General features: G+C 46.3%; 1 protein-coding gene across 2 annotated transcripts; it reads left to right on the top strand.

Annotated features, from left to right (window-relative positions):
• Positions 1–769: 769 nt before the first annotated feature.
• LOC125698238 (cystine/glutamate transporter-like) lies at positions 770–18,377 on the top strand. 2 transcript variants are annotated; one of them, XM_048956317.1, is made up of 14 exons: positions 770–1,045; positions 1,470–1,551; positions 1,674–3,899; positions 5,559–5,685; positions 6,435–6,550; positions 6,776–6,901; positions 9,566–9,665; positions 9,748–9,792; positions 9,990–10,113; positions 10,848–10,951; positions 12,755–12,851; positions 13,602–13,751; positions 16,251–16,425; positions 17,144–18,377. In XM_048956317.1, the coding sequence occupies exons 3-14, from the start codon at positions 3,704–3,706 to the stop codon at positions 17,206–17,208; spliced, it is 1,425 nt and encodes a 474-aa protein (XP_048812274.1). In that variant the 5' UTR covers positions 770–1,045; positions 1,470–1,551; positions 1,674–3,703; the 3' UTR covers positions 17,209–18,377. The 2 variants fall into 2 exon arrangements, with proteins under 2 accessions (XP_048812274.1, XP_048812264.1); XM_048956307.1 differs by lacking the exon at positions 1,470–1,551.
• Positions 18,378–18,430: the final 53 nt, after the last annotated feature.

The following is an 18,430-nucleotide window of genomic DNA, read 5'->3' as shown; positions in this document are numbered from 1 at the left end:
ATAATGTGACAGAGATGGTAAGTGTGACCCAGGCCAAAATCCATTTTCCTGTCAGAGCTTAACAAAATATTTTCATTAAGAAAGGAACATGAGGACATTCCACTCTTCTCATAGATAACTCTCAAGACTAAATTTGTGAAGTAGAAAGAGGAGGCATTGGAAATGATCCTTATGCTTACACCTGTAGCAATCACCTTGCATTTATTACTACTGCTCAGGCTGCAAGAATGAGCTGATTTATTAACTACTGTCCCTTTGGATTTCTTATTTAGGGTGGTAAAACAGCTGTAGAAAGCTGAAAAGAAGTCTAGGCGCACATCTTGTCTTTTCAGCCAGTTTCTTGTGTTCATTATGGTCTATAAACAAATATCTCTCAGGTCTCCTAAATAGATTTTCTGATCATGTTCCCAGAACAGACCACCACCAGCCTCATTAAAGCTTATTTATGCTACTTTCATGCATGAATAAAAAAACTCCCATTCACTGCTGATTTTATTTAGTTAGATCCTGTGCCTTGTGGCAGACATTGAATCAGAGTGACATTTATGGGCTCAAAAAAAAAAGCGAAAACAGTGGGACCGCGGCGAACAGTTTGACACCTCTGTTGTTCGCGATGTGAAAAGGAAGGGGTTAACCTGTTCTTGGCTGTATTGTATTGATTGAGGCCCACGCAAAGAAAATACAGCTGTAAACAGTTAGGAGTGTTCCCTGGTAGGGGCTTTTTTTTTTTGGTAAGTCATTGAACTGGGACTTTGGAGGTATGAACTGTTGTTTCCCAGGGATGCCACCCGCTTCCTGCATGATAGGAGAGGAGGGAGGTCACTGCTTTGCTCCAGGTCCCAGCTGGGGATGGTGCTTTCTCTCTCTAATTCTTCTAACTTGCTTGTCTGTGGATGGCTTCCCAGAAGAGTGACATCTCTCTGTGTGCTCGTGGCGATGGGTCCTTCTTTCGGCTGGGGCCTCTAGGCACCGCTACAGATAGCAAACACGGCTTCCCCTTTACGTTGATCTCCTTCACCTCCATCCATGCTGCAGTGTCTGCAAGGTAAGATTAATGGCTTGGAAAGAGAAAAATCGATAAAAACGAAGAACAGCGGAGTAAACTTGCAGCAGATGGGAAGCTGTGAGATGGCTCTATTTTCCTCCGGTCCCACTGGCTGCTGATTTCCAGCAAAGGTATTTTTGCACGAGAAGGATGTGAGCCTGTAGTTTAAATCACAGGGTGAACAAAAAGCAGCTTTGTGCATTTACTTTGGGCTAAGCACATTGTGAATATTCTTAAGCATCACAACCAGGATTAACATCCCTGCATGTTAATGCCTGGAATTCAGCGAGAAGCAAAGCAGGAGAGTGGGTTCCCTGGGCACACTGTTAGGTGTCTCTTTGAACCGCTGTTAAACTGCTTTCTATTACTCTTGCTTGCTTCCCCCCTCCTCCATTTTTTTTTTTCTTTTTTTTTTCTTCAACAGCTTCTGGAAGAAGTCCTGATAGATTTCACCTTTCTGAAATTTACCGTACTGTTTTGCCTCCAAATACACCTGCATGGCAATAGTATGTATATGAAGAAAAGCACCATGTGGACAGAAGTAGAGAGTTTGTTATTTACAGTGGATCATTAACCTGGTGTGCAAATTTGACTTGATCTCTCCTTTTTTTATGCTCCCCCCTCTCAGTGGAATTTCAGAGCCCGTGAGGAGCTGCTGCCTTTTGCCGCCCCGGGATCCCAGCAAGGAATGGGAATCTGATGGATTGCAAATGCACCTGCTTGGTTTAACCCCCAGCCAACCAGATAAGTGCCCTTTTAATTTTCTCGCAGTCGTGCTTTAGCCATATCTGTGCACAAAACATCTCTCTTCACACTGATTTTAATTCGTCTTCACAAACGAACGCTCTGTGCTTCTCTCTTCTGCTCAGAAATCCCAATAGCAGACAGCGGTGTTCGATGAGTGCTCTTAATTGCCAGGAGCTGCTGCAGCCCAGGGCTCAGGGAGCTGCGGGTCGGTGGCAGCCCCAGCCTCGGGCAGCCCCATGATGTTGTGGGCAGCGGCTCCATGGCGCTGCTGCCGCGACCCATCAGCCCGTGCAGTCCTCTGGGGCTCATTAGGGGCTTAATAACCACACTTGGCTGGCTTGATAGGAAAGATGCTTGTGCAGGCTTGGCGTGATCTCAGAGAAAGCAGCTAACGCCACTGGAAGGAGAGGGCTTTGTGCATGTGCTGTTCATCTGTGTGACAGGGGAGAAGTGATAGCCCCCACTTCCTCCAGCAGGGAGATGAGCAAGGATGTGGGGCAGAAGCCCTCAGTTACAGTGGGATTGTATGGGGCACGCAGAGCGTTGTTGTGGGTGAGCAGCAGCGGGAAACATCCCTTCAGAACCGTGGGGACAGAGAATGCGATCTGTCAGGAAAATGAGTTTGGGTTTCTGTAGGTGACTGCTGCCTGCTGACCGACATGCTGACACAATTATTAAATAATTTGAGGAAACAAGAAGATGTGGTTCTCTTGTAAAGTCTCTCTTTCAATAGCACGCAGTCATGAGGCTGGGACAAATGTTTGCTGTACCTGTGACTGCCAGCATTAGAACGAAAAAACACAGAGGCAGAGTGTACAAGGGAGGGGATGTATGGCAGGCAGGAGAATGGGACCCAAATCACTCCATGTCTGTCTTGTCTGCTCTAGCAGGATTGATTAGTATCATAAAATGCCCCTCTTGCTGTTGGGGTATCTACAAACATGTTTGCTATAGCAAATTAGGCTGTGCTACTTGATGTGAATTTGCCTTACCTACCTAAGTGGTTAGAGAGTTTCCTGATGAAGACATCAGCCCAGAACAGAGGGAAAGTGGAGAATGATTCCCTGCCACAAACTGACCCCGAGCACAATCTGTGGACTCCGTGTCCTGTCACTGACAGCCTGGAAACGAGGCTCATAACACTGCTGTCCTGGCAGCCAAGGGCCACTGAGTCGTGGGGGGGACAAGGGCTGGAGGGATGGAGTGGGAGTTCGCTGCAGCACAAGAGCTGGATCAAAGTCAGCCTACTTGATCCCTGGAGTGTCTGCAGTTCTCTCTTTTCTTGGAAAAGCTCCTTGTTCATGCTGTTGTTACCCAGAAAGATTTTCATATTAATAGTACCAAAAGCATCTCCGGTATCAGTGACTGTCTGCTCTCTATCTTGCAATTGATAGCAGTAGTTATCCTTGGCTCTTCAGTGATCTGATAATAAAATGGCTTGACATTATATTAAGAAACACTGATGAAACAAAGGCTTTGTGGTAAAGTGCAGTCAGGGCTCTTTCGTTCATCAAAGATGAATAGGAAATTGAAACATATCATTTGTGTACCTCAATTAATAGGGCTGTTTGCTCCTCTGAAAAAAGAATAATATAAAAAATAATGTAAGTGATTTCCAAGGTCTTGATTGCTAAGTTTGCAACTTGAAATATCCTTTCTGCCGCTGTGCCAATATCGATGCTTACCCAACTTAGGCTCCATTAAATCAACCTGCAGTTTGTTTGCTGGGTGGATCTCGAGGTAGAGGAGGACTCCACAGATCTTGACAAATTGCTGCAAAAAATCTTGTCCTGAATGGAAGAGCCCCAGGTCCCTCACTCTTTCCTCGTCTTACAGGTGAACCTTGAAGACGGCTGAGGCGCTGTGTATCTCCTAAATGCATGCCCTTCCCCTGGGGATAGAAAAGCAGCCATGAGGAAAGACAAGAAAAAAGAGGAGGCTGTCTTTCTGAGGAAAAAGATAACTTTGCTGAGGGCTTTCTCGCTTCTCATCGGCAGCATGGTTGGCAGCGGCATCTTCATCTCCCCCAAAGGAGTGCTGAAGAACTCGGGCACTGTGGGGTTCTCCCTGGTGGTGTGGTTTGCCTGTGGGCTCCTCTCCATGTTCGGTGAGTGGGAAGTTGGGTCGGCCTTTGCTTGAGCACCCAGCAGGTGAGGGGAGCCAGCAAAACTGGAAGCGTAAGAAGTTGGGAGTGAAATGGAGCAAAATCTCCCCGTTCGGAGTGCCACAGAAGTAAAGGCTTGCTAAGGCTGGGGGTTACCAGCACCTCTGCTGGGGCAGGCGAATGTCTGTTCAAAATGTTTTGGGTGAGTCTGGTGCTACCTCAGAGCCAGGAGATGGAGCAGATGTCAGTGCTCTCTGTTTGCTCTGCTATTGGCTTTTAGTACCCTTCTTGTCTCACAAAGGATTGACTTTTTGATGACATGTTGATTTCTGCTCCTCTGAAATAATGTAAGTCTTACAGTTAGCATGCAAAAAAAGCCCTGGCTTTTAGTTTTCTTCATTAACTGTATAGAAGCACTTTCTCAGCAATCCTCCAACAGTGCTGCTGGGAGAAATGCAAGATCTCACAGCTCTGGGGAGAAAGCTGGTGTTTATTTCAGTGGGTAACTTTAAAGTTCTTCCTCTTTCACCACTTGGAAAAAAACAAAAACAAAACAAGAAAGGAAAAATACTCCATGTGGACAAAATACCCTGGAATGAGACATTTCTAAATGTGGCATTTAGAAACCGAGACGTTCAATTATTTACCTGGGAGTGATTGTGGTTCTTTCTCTTTGCTATGCCTTCCAGTATTTCAAGTTCCATGTGCTGCTGAGCATAGGCTGCCTTTACTACACATGTGGGATACAGCTTGTGCGTGGTTGATTGGGGAAAGATCTATTTTTGCCTGAAGAAAAATCACAGATGCTCTTTTAACTGAGCTGAACAAAAAGTGATCAGGTGTGTGCTGGTCATGTAGCTCAACCCTTGCATGGGGAGGCATCCTTTGGTCTCCTCTTGTGGCCTGGCTGCCTCTTCGTCAAGTTGCTGCTAAATTTTGTGGCTAAATTTGTTGTTTGGTTCTTCTAACCCAACTTCACAAAACACTTAAACACAAGCTTGAAGAAAAGGAGAACTGCTGAGTAAAATGTGAGGGGTCTGCCAAGACTTTGGGCAGGGTGTTGGCACAAATTCACAGAGAGGCAGAAAAGTCTGGGGTTTTTGGTCTTTGGTCCATGAATGGTCTCTGCAGGAGAGGGGGACACAGCTGTACCACTCCGGGGCTCCTGCAGGGCTGCCCAAGCTGGGACAAGCAGATGGGGTATCTCACCTGTAGGTCATACCCTGATAGCACTCAGCCCCTTCATGTGGGCATCGTGCTCAAAGGCGTGAAGCATTTATGATCTCTCGTAAAACATCCCCTGTCCACTGTGTAGCATAGAAGAGAGGGGACAACCCAAACCTCCAGGGGTCAAAAGGGGTCTCTTGTAGTTTAGTGGTTAGTGGGTAGCAGTGGTTCTTTCTCCTACCTTTCCACATGACTTCCCTGGAAAGTTGTATCATTAAACAAATTAGCAGAAAATTTCCTTCCCCTGACAGAAGAGTGAACTGACTTCTAAACATCATAACACACAAAAATGTGGAAAGGAATGGTTCTGCTAAAAGCTGTTTTTCTTCTTCTGCTTCACTGCTTATTTTAAGCAGACTCCTTCAGGCCCTCAAAGGCACAGAGAAAAGAGGAAATCCAAAGGATGATTTACTAAGCTTATTTATACTTTGCCAGGTGCCTTGTGTTATGCAGAGCTTGGAACAAGGATCACCAAGTCTGGAGGACATTACATCTATATTTTGGAGACCCTGGGGCCTCTGCCAAGTTTCTTGTTTCTGTGGGCAGAGTTTTTTGCTATCAGGTAGGAGATTTTGTTTGTTTGATTTTTGCTGGGTGCTCTGCAGTTTGCTGCTGTGTTTTGTTTGTTTTGGTGTTCAGTTATGGTGCCAGGTAACAGTCTAAGTAGTTTGTAAAGGAAATGGGAAAAAAAAACAAACAACAATCAACTGGATAACTTTAAAGACTGTCAGTGATAGAAGGAAGAAGACAGAATGAGCAAATAGTTGCATGTGTTCATTGCGATCTGTGCTTGAGGAATCTGTTTCTTCTCCCCTGGCAGCTGGTATCCTTCAAGAGCTGTGGTATTTTTTGGCCACTGAGAGCAAATGACAAGTTAGTTTCTGATTTTCTGCTTCCATCATGAAGCTTCTCACATTATTCTGTGGAAAATAAAAAGCTTTCTGGCTTAGTCCCAAGTTAAATACCAAGTTAGAAATTTGTAAATTGCTTTTTCTTTTTTTTTTCCACCTGAAAAAGCTAATCCTCCTCTCCCAATGGCCTGTCCTCCATGTGTGCTGAGATGAAGCAGGACACATGAAACATGCAGCACTGCCGTGTGTGATTAATCTCAACTTTTGTTTTTGAGTTAAGAATTAAACTTCTTGCATCTGTGCCTCTTAACCTATTTACTGAGAAAACCTGTGAAAAAGATGACAGGATCCGTGTGGTAGGGTGGGTCTATGAACTACAAGGAAGCTTCACTCCCTCTGTCCTGCCATGTTGAGGTCATCCACAGAGCCAAGTGTGACCCTGCCTGGTTTCCCTCCCCAGGCCCGCCAACAGTGCTGTGGTCTCTCTGGCATTTGGTCGCTACCTGCTGGAGCCATTTTTTGCCCCCTGCGCAGCGCCCGTCCCTGCTGTGAAGCTCGTCTCTCTCCTGGGCTACTGTAAGTACAACCTTCCATGCCACGTCTCGGGGCCTCTCTGCCTCAGACTTCCCATGGGGTGTTATCTGCTGGGATTGGGGCCCAAGACCTGAAGGCATTCTGTCTGCTTCTCTTGCTCTGAACACCCTCTTTGGGAGGATGCGCTTTTGTCCCCATCACCCTCAACGCAAGAGCAGTTCTTCCTGCATGTGCCAAGCATGGGCTGCAGCATGCTCTCCTCCCCAGACGCAGTCCTCACCCTCAATTCCTGGAGCGTCACCTGGAGCGCACGGCTGCAGACGGCCCTCTCCGTCGTCAAGCTGCTGGCCCTCATGCTCATCATCGTGCCAGGGATGATGCTGCTGGCCCAGGGTAGGTGATGTCTGGATGTACACAGCTCAGGGCTGAGTGTGTGGGATAGCTGGCTTCAAGCTGTGTCACTTCTGTGGGGCTGGTGTTCCCGGCTCAGCTTTCTCCGCAGGTTTTTCACAGAATCACAGAATGGCCAGGGTTGGAAGGGACCTGAATGATTGTGAGTCTCCAATCCCCCTGCCACATGCAGGGCCACCAACCTCCACATTTAATACTAGACCAGGCTGCCCAGGGCCCCATCCAATCTGGCCTTGAACACCTCTGTGGATGGGGCATCCATAGCCTCTCTGGGCAGCCTGTTCCAGCACCTCACCACTCTCACAGTAAAGAACTTCCCCCTGACATCTAACCTAAACCCTCCCTCCCCCAACTTAAAACCATTTCCCCTTGTCCTGCTGTTATCTACCCTTTCAAAGAGTTGATCCCCCTCCTGTTTGTAGGCTCCCTTTAGGTACTGAAAGGCTGCAATGAGGTCACCCTGCAGCCTTCTTTTCTCCAGGCTGAACAAGCCCAGCTCCCTCAGCCTGTCTTCATAGGGGAGGAGCTCCAGCCCCCTGATCATCTTTGTGGCTCTCCTCTGGACCCTCTCCAACAGCTCTCTGTCTCTCTTGTACTGGGGGCTCCAGACCTGGACACAGTACTCCAGTACTTTTTGGGAATGAGTGGGGCTGTATGAGCCCACCTGGGCTGACAGAGGCACACTCCTCTGCTGACCCTTTCCTTTGGGATACCCACTGTCAGCATGTCTTGAAATCCTTCCAAAGCAGTGCAGATGCCATGGACGTGGGGGACATGTGACAGCATCCCCTGGTGTCCTGAGCCTGTCACAGTCCTGTAAGGCGTTACCAGCCCCCAGCTGAGCCCTGGTAACTGCATCTCTACCCTTCCTGTGGCTTTTGCTGATGCTTTTTACCCCCTAATGGAAACAGGCAGTAACACAGTAAACTTACAATGGACTCATGCACAATTGTGTGCTCATATCCAGAGGAAAAGAAAACATAAGATAAAACCTCACAACGATATCTTCTGGGACTGATACAAGAGTATTGGCTTTAATCCAAGCCTCGGTTTATAGAAAAGCCCATGGCATTCACACTCAGGGGATGAAGCCAGCTCTGTTTTCACACTATTTCCTTCCTCAGCAGAGGAAACAACAAAGGCAGGAGGATCAACATTCATGTTTCTTTCTGATGTCTGGTGCTGGCTCCTTTGAATGCGCGAAAACCCCCTCGGGCAGGCAGCACTTTTGAACTGAAGGTCTGCCCTGCAGCTAGAAATCCAGAGCCATTATTGTTAGGGATGCCTTCAAATGGCAATCTGGATCCCTGGCACTGTCTTCCGATGAGGAGGATAAGTGCCGGTGACATCTGGAGAGAGAATCCACCGAGAGACCCCGGGATGACAGGTTGTGTTTAATGTGACTCATGGGGGACTCTAAATCACTCATTAATATATTGCAGACAATAAATCCTTTTTATGTGCCATCACTTATAAGCAGTCACTTTAGTGTATAAAAAGACTACCCCAATTGGCCCATTCCATTTTCTACATTAGTTTTCTTCAAATCCATGTATTTTTTTTTTTTAACTTCATTTTTGTTCTTGTTTTTAAATGAGTCTGCCTTGCTCCGCAGCCTCTCCCTGCTCTCTTTGCTTACACTCTTGTTCTTCCCCCTGCCATTGCCTTCCCCTTTGGCTGGGATTTGTTTCAGAGCCTTGCTGGACCAGTGCTCCACACCCCATGCCCAACTGAGGTGCCTCACTGGGAGGAACAACCACACAAACTCTGTGCCTCTTCTTTTAAATGCATTTTGAAATGGAAAACCGAACATAGATGTGGAACCCAAACTTAGGGCCACTTGGGTTTGAAAATGTTGGAAATACAACTCCTTTTGGCTGTGTTCTTGCTGCTCTTCCTTCAGATAAGAGGCTGCTCCGTTCTCCTGCCTGCCACTCCTTATTTTTCTGACGTCTGATAAAATCTGCCCTATAACCAAAATGACTTTGATCTGTACATTTTTTTTCTTTTCTGAAGAAGAACGGCTTTGTAAAACTCACCATTCCTCTTCCGCTTCTTGGTGCCGGCCCAGATTTATTTGAAGCAGAGCACTTTTAGGAAAACTGCAGGAGCTGGTAAAATGCACTTTGATCCAATCACCTCTACTTTTTATTACTGCGTTTGTTTTGCCCCCTGTGTCCCCACTTCCCCTCCTGCAGGGCCATTCCCACGCCAGTAGCCCCTCTTCTCGGTTCCCATGCTCCGCACAGCATGGGACCAGGGGAGCTGCATTAGCTGCCTTGCTGGCTGCGCAACATCAAACAGAGCCAGCATCCGGCTGTCAGTGGATGGGGAGAGGGGTCAGGCCAGGGAATCAGAGCTGGGCTGTAAAAAAGGATGGGAGAATTCAGGTCTTCTCCTCTCCGTGATCTCCCACTTCCAGACAGTGCCTTTTCTGACATATCTCTTGTAGCTGAACAGGAGAGGATAGTTTTCTTCTGTCCCTGACTATGCCAACACAGCACTGTAAATTAAAACAATGCAACAAATCTGAATACCTGGCGCCCATGATGTCACACACACCTGTCCCAGGTTTGGGCAGGTGGTATGCAGCCTGCGGGAAGGATGTCCATATCTGACACATCTGTTGTTTTTTCTCCTCTGTAGGCCACACCAAAAACTTCCAGGATGCTTTTGACAGGCAGTCGCTGGTTCCAGATAAGCTGCCCTTGGCTTTTTATGCAGGCATGTTCGCATATTCAGGCTGGTAGGTGTGATGGGAGGGCAACTCACTGACAGTGTGTCACTGTCTGAGAGCTGCTTCAAAGCCTCTCTTTGTGTCTGCGCAGGTTCCAGACCAGCTTTGTGCGTGAGGAGTTGGTCAGACCCGAACGGTAAGGCTGGAGAAGTAGATGGCTTTTGTGCCTCAGTCCTGGGCTACCACTGCGTCCCTAAACAGCAGCAAACAAAACAGGAGGAAATAAGTCTGTGGGTTCACCAAACCAACAGCAGCTGCAGTCTGCAGTAACATGATGAGAAATGAAGATATAACAGCTTGTTCACTGCGTGTCTCTCTTCCCCTTTCTTACAGAAACATCCCCCTGGCTGTCATTGTGTCTGTGATCACCGTCATTGTGGGGTATATGCTCACCAACATCTCCTATTACACTGCCCTGGGAACACAAGATGTTCTGGCTTCTCCAGCTGTTGCTGTGGTGAGTTGTCACCCTACTGATAGCTGTCTTTAGTGTGGTCGGTTTATACTGAAGGGGGTGGTCTTGACAAGGGTCTAGGAGATAGTTTTCCTCATAAAAGTCTTTTGTTTTTCTTTGTTGTTTCTCTGAATTATTAGAAAACATTACCTTCTAGTCTTTCTTAAAAAATAATGAAAAAGAATCTGCAGATAAAGGGCTGGAGGGCTGGAACACCTCTCTTAGGAAAGGTTGAAGGAGCTGGGATTGTTCAGCCTGGATAAGAGAAAGCTCCAGGAGACCTCACTGAGGCCTTCCAGTACTTGAAAGGAGCTTATAAGCAGGAGGAGTAATCTAGTAGGGATAGGACAAGGGAGAATAGCTTTAAACTAAAAGAGCTGAGATTTAGGTTACATGTTTGGAAGAAATTCTTAACTCAGAGGGTGGTGAGGCTCTGGCACAGCTGCCCAGAGAAGCTGTGGTGCCCATCCCTGGATGCACTCAAAGCCAGGTTGGATGGGGCCTTTGACATCCTGAGCTGCTGGGGAGCAGCCCTGTCCATGACAGGGGGTTGGGGCTGGTGGGCTTTAAGGTCCCTTCCAACCTAAGCTGTTCTATGAAGAGATAACAGTAAAAAAAGGCAAGATTTTAAGTATTAAGTATTTTACTCCTTCATTGGAGGAAGTTTTTTCTGCTTGAATCTGATATTACCTAGAGATCACTACATGTTCCTGCAGTCATGATTGCTCTTCTTCCAGAGTTTTGTGCAGCAAGCCTGCACAAACCTTATTTCAGTGGTCCCTGTCCTCGTTGCGCTGTCCTGCTTTGGCACCATGAACGGAGGAATCCTCACATTTTCCAGGTCAGATCCCTCAAAATGTATTTCATTTTGGCTTAATGTTTTGGAGAGAAGCACCAATAACCCGTGTACGTGACAATCATTTGGATGGCATTTTGTGAGAAAGCTAAGGCCTTTGACTCCCAATACATAACCTGCAGAACACTCTGGCTGTCTTGAGTTGTCTTCCTCCCTTTCCTGGCCAGGTTTACGCTCTCTCTGACTGGCCAGAAAACCAAGGTTTTCACCTGCTCCCACACTTCATACTCCAGTTTGAAGTAAAATATCAACGTTTCTGGTGAACTACAAGCTTTGTTGACATGACAGCTGCTCAGTGAAGCAGAGTCATTGTCTGCTGGCTTCATCCAGCGCCTTTGCTGCAGGGCACAAGTCTCTGTGTTATGAGGACCTCTGGCTAAGACAAGCGCTCCCTGGAGAACTTTGCTTTAAGTTTGGTGAAACATTATCAGAGCCAGGTCATTCCTAAAGCAATAGCTGAGGCTCAACAAGCCTTGCTGAAACAATAATAAGAACTTTGTTCCATGGAAAAGTTATCTTGCCAGCTCCACTGGCGACTATACTGTGTCCTTGGGCGAGCCTTGAAATTGGAGAGGAGGGCAGAGCTCATGGAAAAGTGCGTCCTCCTGGTCCTGAGGAGCTGAGCAAACTCTCTGGAGCCAGCTCCATTTCACAGCTTTGATTGCAAAAGGAAAGATCATTTGATATGAAAGGGATGTTTCAAAGCACAAGAGCTAATGAGTTATTTGATCTGCTACCCTCAAGTCCTGTATTAAACATGGTGAGGAGAATCCCCCTGCTTAACGTCCCTAGCTGGAGATTTTCTTTGAGGATGGGAAGTCCCTGGAGAGCACAGAGGTTCTACATGTTTCTGTCATCCTTCTCTCCCCCTTCCTGGCATCATTAACATAATCACTGCAGAAGGGCCATATGAACAGTGATGGGGCCTCCCTGGCTGATGGCCAGCCACACCCCAGCAAAACCACAGAGACAGCAATAAAACCAGTTACACACTCATGCCCCAGCTGCTTCGGGCTCCGTTCCAGCCCAGCTGATGCTCTGGCTTGGTGTGTTTGTGGATATTAAGTTTATAAAATGCAATGCTTTCTCCTTAATTACCCTTTCACAATTCAGGAGAGGAATGGAGGCAAGGAGCTCTCTGCTGTTGTTTTGTAGCTTGCCCTGTTTGTAGCTGTCATCTTTGTAATACACAAAACTACTTTCCAACAACTGGCAAGAGACTTGCTCTGCTCTTTGAGGAACTTGGGCTTTATTTATCTCTCTCTCTAGTTTATGTATATCTCTATGTAGTTTATATTTATAGACAGAGACATATATATTATCCCTGGCACATAGCTGCTGCTGTGGCACAGCCAAGCAGGCTTTCCTTGATCTTAAGCCTAGTCTCCTTTTGGGATGAGCATCAGGACTGACAACCCCTCTTCATGAACTTGCCAACCTCTCTTCTAAAGACTTGAGGTTTGTGGCCCCTCCACCTCCTACTGGCTTGTTTCTGCTTCCAGCCTCAGCACATTCATTTTCATGCTGTGCTCAACTAAAGGTCACTACTGTTACCTACAGAGACACTACCAGTAGTGGGCTCTGCATCATGCCGAGATAAATGGTCCTTGAAGAAGTATGGAAATCTTTGGAGATTTTTTTCCCAAATCCACTGAAAAGTGATGCTAAATGGAGAACTGTGGCCTTAAAGAGCAGACTTGTGATGACGAGATCAGTCCAGCTGCTGATCTTTTCATTTCTAGTGCAGATGTGGGATGCTGATGCATAGAGCTCCCTGTCTTTTCCTAGGACACTGTTTGTGGCCTCCAGGGAAGGGCAGTGGCCTCCTCTCTTCTCCATGATCCACATTCGAAGACATACACCCCTTCCTGCTGTCATGCTTATGGTAAGGAGATCTGCCTATCTCACTTCTTGCAGTCTTGGCTTTCTTGTTTTACATGGCCATCTGCAGAGCCCGGAGAATCTGAAAAGTTTTAAAGGGTGTTGAGACACTGTCAGCTTGCAAAAAGGCAAGTCCTCATGTCAGTAGTAAGACTCAAAACCACTGTCTCAAAGTCTCCACCTTTTTGTCTTGGCCATATTCTTTCAAAGTACTGTCCCTACCATTGCTGCCTGATATTTTCTATGGGAATTTCTCGGCCAGCCTTCGGTTACTTGAAAAACTGAAATTCCTAGGTTAGTGGAAATGCTAGAAGTGCACATGTGTGGAGAGGCTCTCAGATTTGGGTTCTTCCTCCCTTCCCATTCATCTTTTTTTCCCTGCAGTGGTCCATCATAACACTGCCTCTGCATCTTAGTTGACCTGTTAGAGGCTTAGCAAATACTTCTGTGTGAAGCCTTTGTACCACAGGCCTTTGGGCATGTTTGAATTGCCCTGCCTAGGCCATAGAGCACCAACAATGCTGTTGGTCTCCATCCTTTCTGTAGCACCATAATTTTATATTTAGAACTTTGATCAGCACTCTTCAGTCTGTGAGAGTGCTTTGCAACATGTTTGGTGACCTCTGAAATGTTGGGTCTGTGAAGTAGCTACCTGTGATTGCAGGGGGGTGGGGGAGATGACCCGTATCACCCTTCCCTGTTTGAGGACCATAGCAAGGTTTAATTGACCATATTTAATCTTCACAATGCTCAGTTCCCTTTGGTTACTGCCATGGTGTGTATTGGAGATATCTACCATCTACTGAACTTCTTCAGCTTCTCCCGATGGCTCTTCATAGGATTAGCCACTCTTGGGCTCATTGTCCATCGCTACCGTCACCCGGAGCTGCAAAGCCCATTCAAGGTAATTCATGGTTTGTATCTAACAGCCTGAAACACATGCCTGTCATTTTTCTCTCTTAGAGCATTATGTGGCTGTGATTGCCTTTAGGCTCCAAGGGCTCTAAATCCCTATTTCTCTGTAAGGAAAATCCCAAGGTTGATTGATGTGCCCAAACAACAGATGTGGTAAATTCTATTCAAACCAGTTCTACATGGAGCTACCAGTTGCAGCTGCAGAGTGACAGCTAGCTCCAGGGGACAAGGTATCAGGCTGGGAACTGCAGAAGGCAGTTCTCATGCTCTCCTCTCTGAAGCTGCAGGGAAGGACCTTTGCCTGGATGTGATGTCAGTATCAGGTATGTCTTAGCCCTAGTGAGGAGTGGAATGTGTCATGGGGAAAAGAGCATTGCCAGATGGAAGATTGGAGCAAACCTGACATACGAAATCATCTCCCGGTACAAAAGTATCATACAGTGTTAAACAGCTTGAGCACAGCTCGCTGAGTCCCCTGCCACACACAGCCTCTATGGGATATTGTCTGAACTACAAGTACAGGCAGCCTGAGGGGTTTCAGAAACTGCCTCATGCATGGTGCTTCCATGTGCACAGCTCCAGAACATTTGGAATGCATGAAACCTGTGGCCATAAGAAATGAAAAGCATTAGAAGTGGACAGAGGGGAAGAGAGTAGCCGAGGGAGTTCAGTTTCCCACTCCTCAAGAGGAAGCTGGAGGATGCCCTGTCCCCTTTCTCCATTCCTGGACCTTTTTGCTGGCCGCTGGGGTCCTGCTCGTGGGGAGTGCTCAGTCCCGAAAGCTGGCATGGCTTTTAGAGCCCCTGCTCAAGGCAACTCTCCCACTGCCAGATAATCTGCAGGCAGCATTTGGCTGGGGCCATGCACAATGTGTTCCCCTCTCCAGTCACGCCTGCACACTGCCTCCAGCCAGTTCCTGCAGAGGAGAGGAGACCTCTGAGGCCACAGGCACTGGGCAGCTGATCAGCCAGAAACTCGGGGAAAAGAAGCACTTTCCACCACTCCCAGGGCTCCTCCCCAGGCTGAGTGGGGCCTGATGCAGAATTTGGGGTAGTTCTTGGTGTTTACTGGAGACAGCGTATTTAGTAGAGACCTTGAGGCTTCCGAGCTTGCTGACTGGCTGGCTCATGCAGTCACCCAGACTCAGATTTTTAATAAGTTTGGTTTTTTTTCTTTTAAAATAGTATTCTTGGGGGAAATGTGTTACTGAGTAGCACTGGTGATGTTTTTACTTTCTGAGAATCCGTTTGAGATAGAGCTTTAGGTTTTTAATAATTCCTAAGAACGGGAGTGAGGAAGATGATGGCATTTTAGTCAGCTTGGTGGTCTCTTCCTCTCTCTCCCCATTTTTTAGACCCACCTCAAACCCGAAGTATGGTTATCAGCAAGAGCAAAGAACAGCGCGGATGTGATGTGTGCATGTGCTGCTCTCCAGTGGTCAGAAATATTTCTTCGTCCAACAGCAGTTTGCTTGCAGAGAACAAATAATCAAAGACAAATATAAGAGATTGTGCTGGTACTTTTCTCCTGCAGATTTTTAGTTGAAAATGGTAAGAAAACACCAGCAAGGGGAGAGAGCAGTTCCCTCATGCATCTCTCAGACAGATGTGCTGTGTGAATATGTGCACGTAGGAGATGCTGGCAAAGGATACTCAGGCTGGAAAGTCAGTGAGAGCATGCAAGTTTGGTGGCTGGACAGCTGCCATCACTAGAGCAACTATCTCCCCCAGCTTAGTATGGTCAGCATCCAAAATATGATCTGTGTTACAAGAAAAGAGATTGTCACCCTAGGTGAGGTCAGCAGCTCCTTTATCAGATGTGGTGAGGAGTAATTTGGCTGAGGTCAGATCTAAAGAAGAAGGAAATGTTTCACGGCTTCTTACTTCAGTTTTGCCCTCCAAATAACACAGACGAGTTGACTCACCCAAAAGAATGAGGTTGAAGCACTGAGTGCTGTTCTGGTCTTTCAGCAGACTGTCACTGAAAACCACATTCTTGGCACAGGTGCTGCAGAGCTGGTTTATCCTGTGTTGGTTGCCATAGGCCTCAGGCAGGCTGGAGGCAGCTCAAAGTGAGTCACGAGTGTTATGACCAAAGATTGGATTGTTTCAAAGGGATTTTGCTCTTGGCATCAGAATTTCCATCAGCAGTTGCCACAGGTGACAAGTTTAGGGGTGTGTGTATGCACATGCACACATGCTGTACATAGAACGAGCTGCTGCAGTTGACTTCTCCCCAGCATGGTGTGTGGTTGCAAGTGAGGTGAAGCTTCTGTCTGTGCGCATGGAGGGAGGCATACACCTTGCAGGGCACTCTGGGCTCCAAGGGTGGCATGAGAACATTTTTGTTCTCTGCATCCTACTCGTTCACAATGGATTGTATAGACATAGCGTGCAGGACAGACTTTTCTCTTCTTCTTTAAAATGGATACACAATTATAGCTTGTGCTGGCTGGTATGATCAGTTTTGCCTTCGCTCTTTTCCCCAGGTCCCCCTGTTTGTTCCAGTCTCTTTTACCATCATCTGCCTCTTCACAGTAGCAATGTCTATCTACTCGGACCCTGTAAACATTAGCATTGGATGCACCATGGTTTTAAGTGGCTTTCCAGTCTACTACCTCGTAATCCATAGGAAAATGTCAAATCGCTGCCACAGACTGCTCTGTAAGTATGCTCTTGGGTTTCAGTATTCTTGATCTAAGCACACTCAGGGGTAGGGTGGTTGCTTGGGAACATACTAATAATCCAGCCTAATATTTTTAGAAAAGATAGGGTTGAGGTCTAGATCCAAGCAGATTGGCACTGTCATATCTTCATCATATCTGTGGGATCAGTATTTCTATCAAATTTGGATGAAACAGAACAAAAGATCAAATGCTGATGTGGAGAGAGTGAGGGAGGAGCAGGCACTGGAGCCCCATGCACAAACATTTCCTGAAAGGCTGGGGAGGGGAGTGGTGGGAAAAGATGGTGCAGGCTGCCTGGTGGGGGGGCCATGTATTTAATGGCATGGGTTTGGGTGTAGATGTAGGTGTGGAAATGAAGTACCTTTCCTCCCCGTGCAGTACATGGCACAGGTTTACCTTAGGTGTAGCTCTGGTGGCACAAAAACAGTGATTTATTCTAAAACAAGAGCCTGGTTCCGATTTTAACTTCTAATTTCAATTATGAATCTTGAATTCTTTTGATTTGGTGTTGGGTCGAGATATATTGGTAACTAGTGAACAGAAAAAAACATACAGCAAAAAAAAAAAAACACCAACAGATTCAGTCATCTGCTAACATAAAATGCTCCATCCATCCTATGCCAATGTTCTTCCGATTTTTATCCATAGCGTAGGATATTGCCCAGATTAAACTTTCTTTTTTTTCCCCCCTTCAGATTATCTTACACACAAACTGCAGTTACTGTTGGAAGTAGTCCAACAAGAAATCAAGACGTACTGAGGAAACCATCAGAACTTACAGGAGAAGATATAATCTACTTGCTACACGCCTGATGCCTTTGATCCTTCCAAACACAAGCCATGCTCTTATTCATTTAATCACTGCAAATGAGGATGAGCCTGAGCCAAAACCTTGCTGCAAGCAGCCCTAAGCTTGCCATTTGGGATCTGATGAGCAAGTCACAGCTGCTTCAGCCCTTTTCTTTTTTAGCAGAACAATCTACTTCTCTGAAATAAGCTTTCTTTGCTTTCAGAGTGTCTTTGAAACAAAGATCCAGATTCTGCAGTCTAGCCCAATCCTCAGCCAATTATATATTATTTTTTAATTTCCTAACTTGGCAAATAGAGAGCCTACAGCAGAACTAGAATCTGGCTACATGGAAGTCAAGCGCAGGATTTAAACTGAAGTCTAGGTCAGGCTGAACGGGGCTCTGAGCAATCTGATCTCACTGTAGGTGTCCCTGTTCACTGCAGCGGCATTGGACTAGATGACCTTTAAGGGTCTCCTCCAACCCAAGCCATTCTATGGTTCTATGATTCTATGAAATCTGTAGCACCATGTGGAATGATGCTGTGGGGAAAGATTATAGAGGGAAATGGGCAAGGAGTGCAAACCAGAGATGAAGTACATGTGGATGAAAGCAGGAGGTGGGGAGGATAAAACTTCACTCACCAGGAAGCAAAGATTTGGGTTAGTGGGAAGATATTTGAAAATCATTTGAAATTCAAATAACGAGCTAAGAAAACTCGGAATGCTTTATTTATTGTTGTGTAAGTGAAATAACTCTATTTTGCTTCAAAATAATGCTTCAATTTTGAATTTTATTGCTTTGAAATGATATTTCAAAATGTACTGACACAGTAAAAAATGTATATTAAAAAAATAGCTAACTACCCCAAAGCAGAGTTCAGAATAGGCTTCGATTCTTTCCCAAGGACCCCACCTCACCTGGTACCACCAGTGAAGCTGGAAATTCAGCTTTTGTCCCAACAGCAGTGAAATATGATTATCCTTTTGTTAGACAAGAGCAGTAATGAGTTGTGGGCAGATTCCTTATGAAGTGTAACTTTTGGTGCTGTCGGAAGACATGAAAGACTTCAGGTCTGAGCTTCAACTTCAAATCTACAATCAAAAGACTTGCTGAATCAATACAGAAATGCTCATTTGAACTACTGGCATCTGAAAGGTTTCTGTTGTTGGATTACTTCGGTTTACATTATGA

Source organism: Lagopus muta, chromosome 1 (genome assembly GCF_023343835.1).
Source record: "Lagopus muta isolate bLagMut1 chromosome 1, bLagMut1 primary, whole genome shotgun sequence".
Lineage (NCBI taxonomy): Eukaryota > Metazoa > Chordata > Aves > Galliformes > Phasianidae > Lagopus > Lagopus muta.
The sequence above is the reverse complement of the archived record's forward strand: the minus strand, read 5'-3'. Positions and strand labels throughout refer to the sequence as shown.

What these genes read in the sequence shown, in the direction of transcription:
- LOC125698238 (XM_048956307.1), top strand. Translation starts at nt 3,704, where the DNA reads ATGAGGAAAGACAAGAAAAAAGAGGAGGCTGTCTTTCTGAGGAAAAAG. An exon ending in GCAGAGTTTTTTGCTATCAG is followed by an intron (nt 5,686 to 6,434) that starts GTAGGAGATTTT and finishes TTCCCTCCCCAG; the next exon opens with GCCCGCCAACAGTGCTGTGG. An exon ending in GATGATGCTGCTGGCCCAGG is followed by an intron (nt 6,902 to 9,565) that starts GTAGGTGATGTC and finishes TCTCCTCTGTAG; the next exon opens with GCCACACCAAAAACTTCCAG.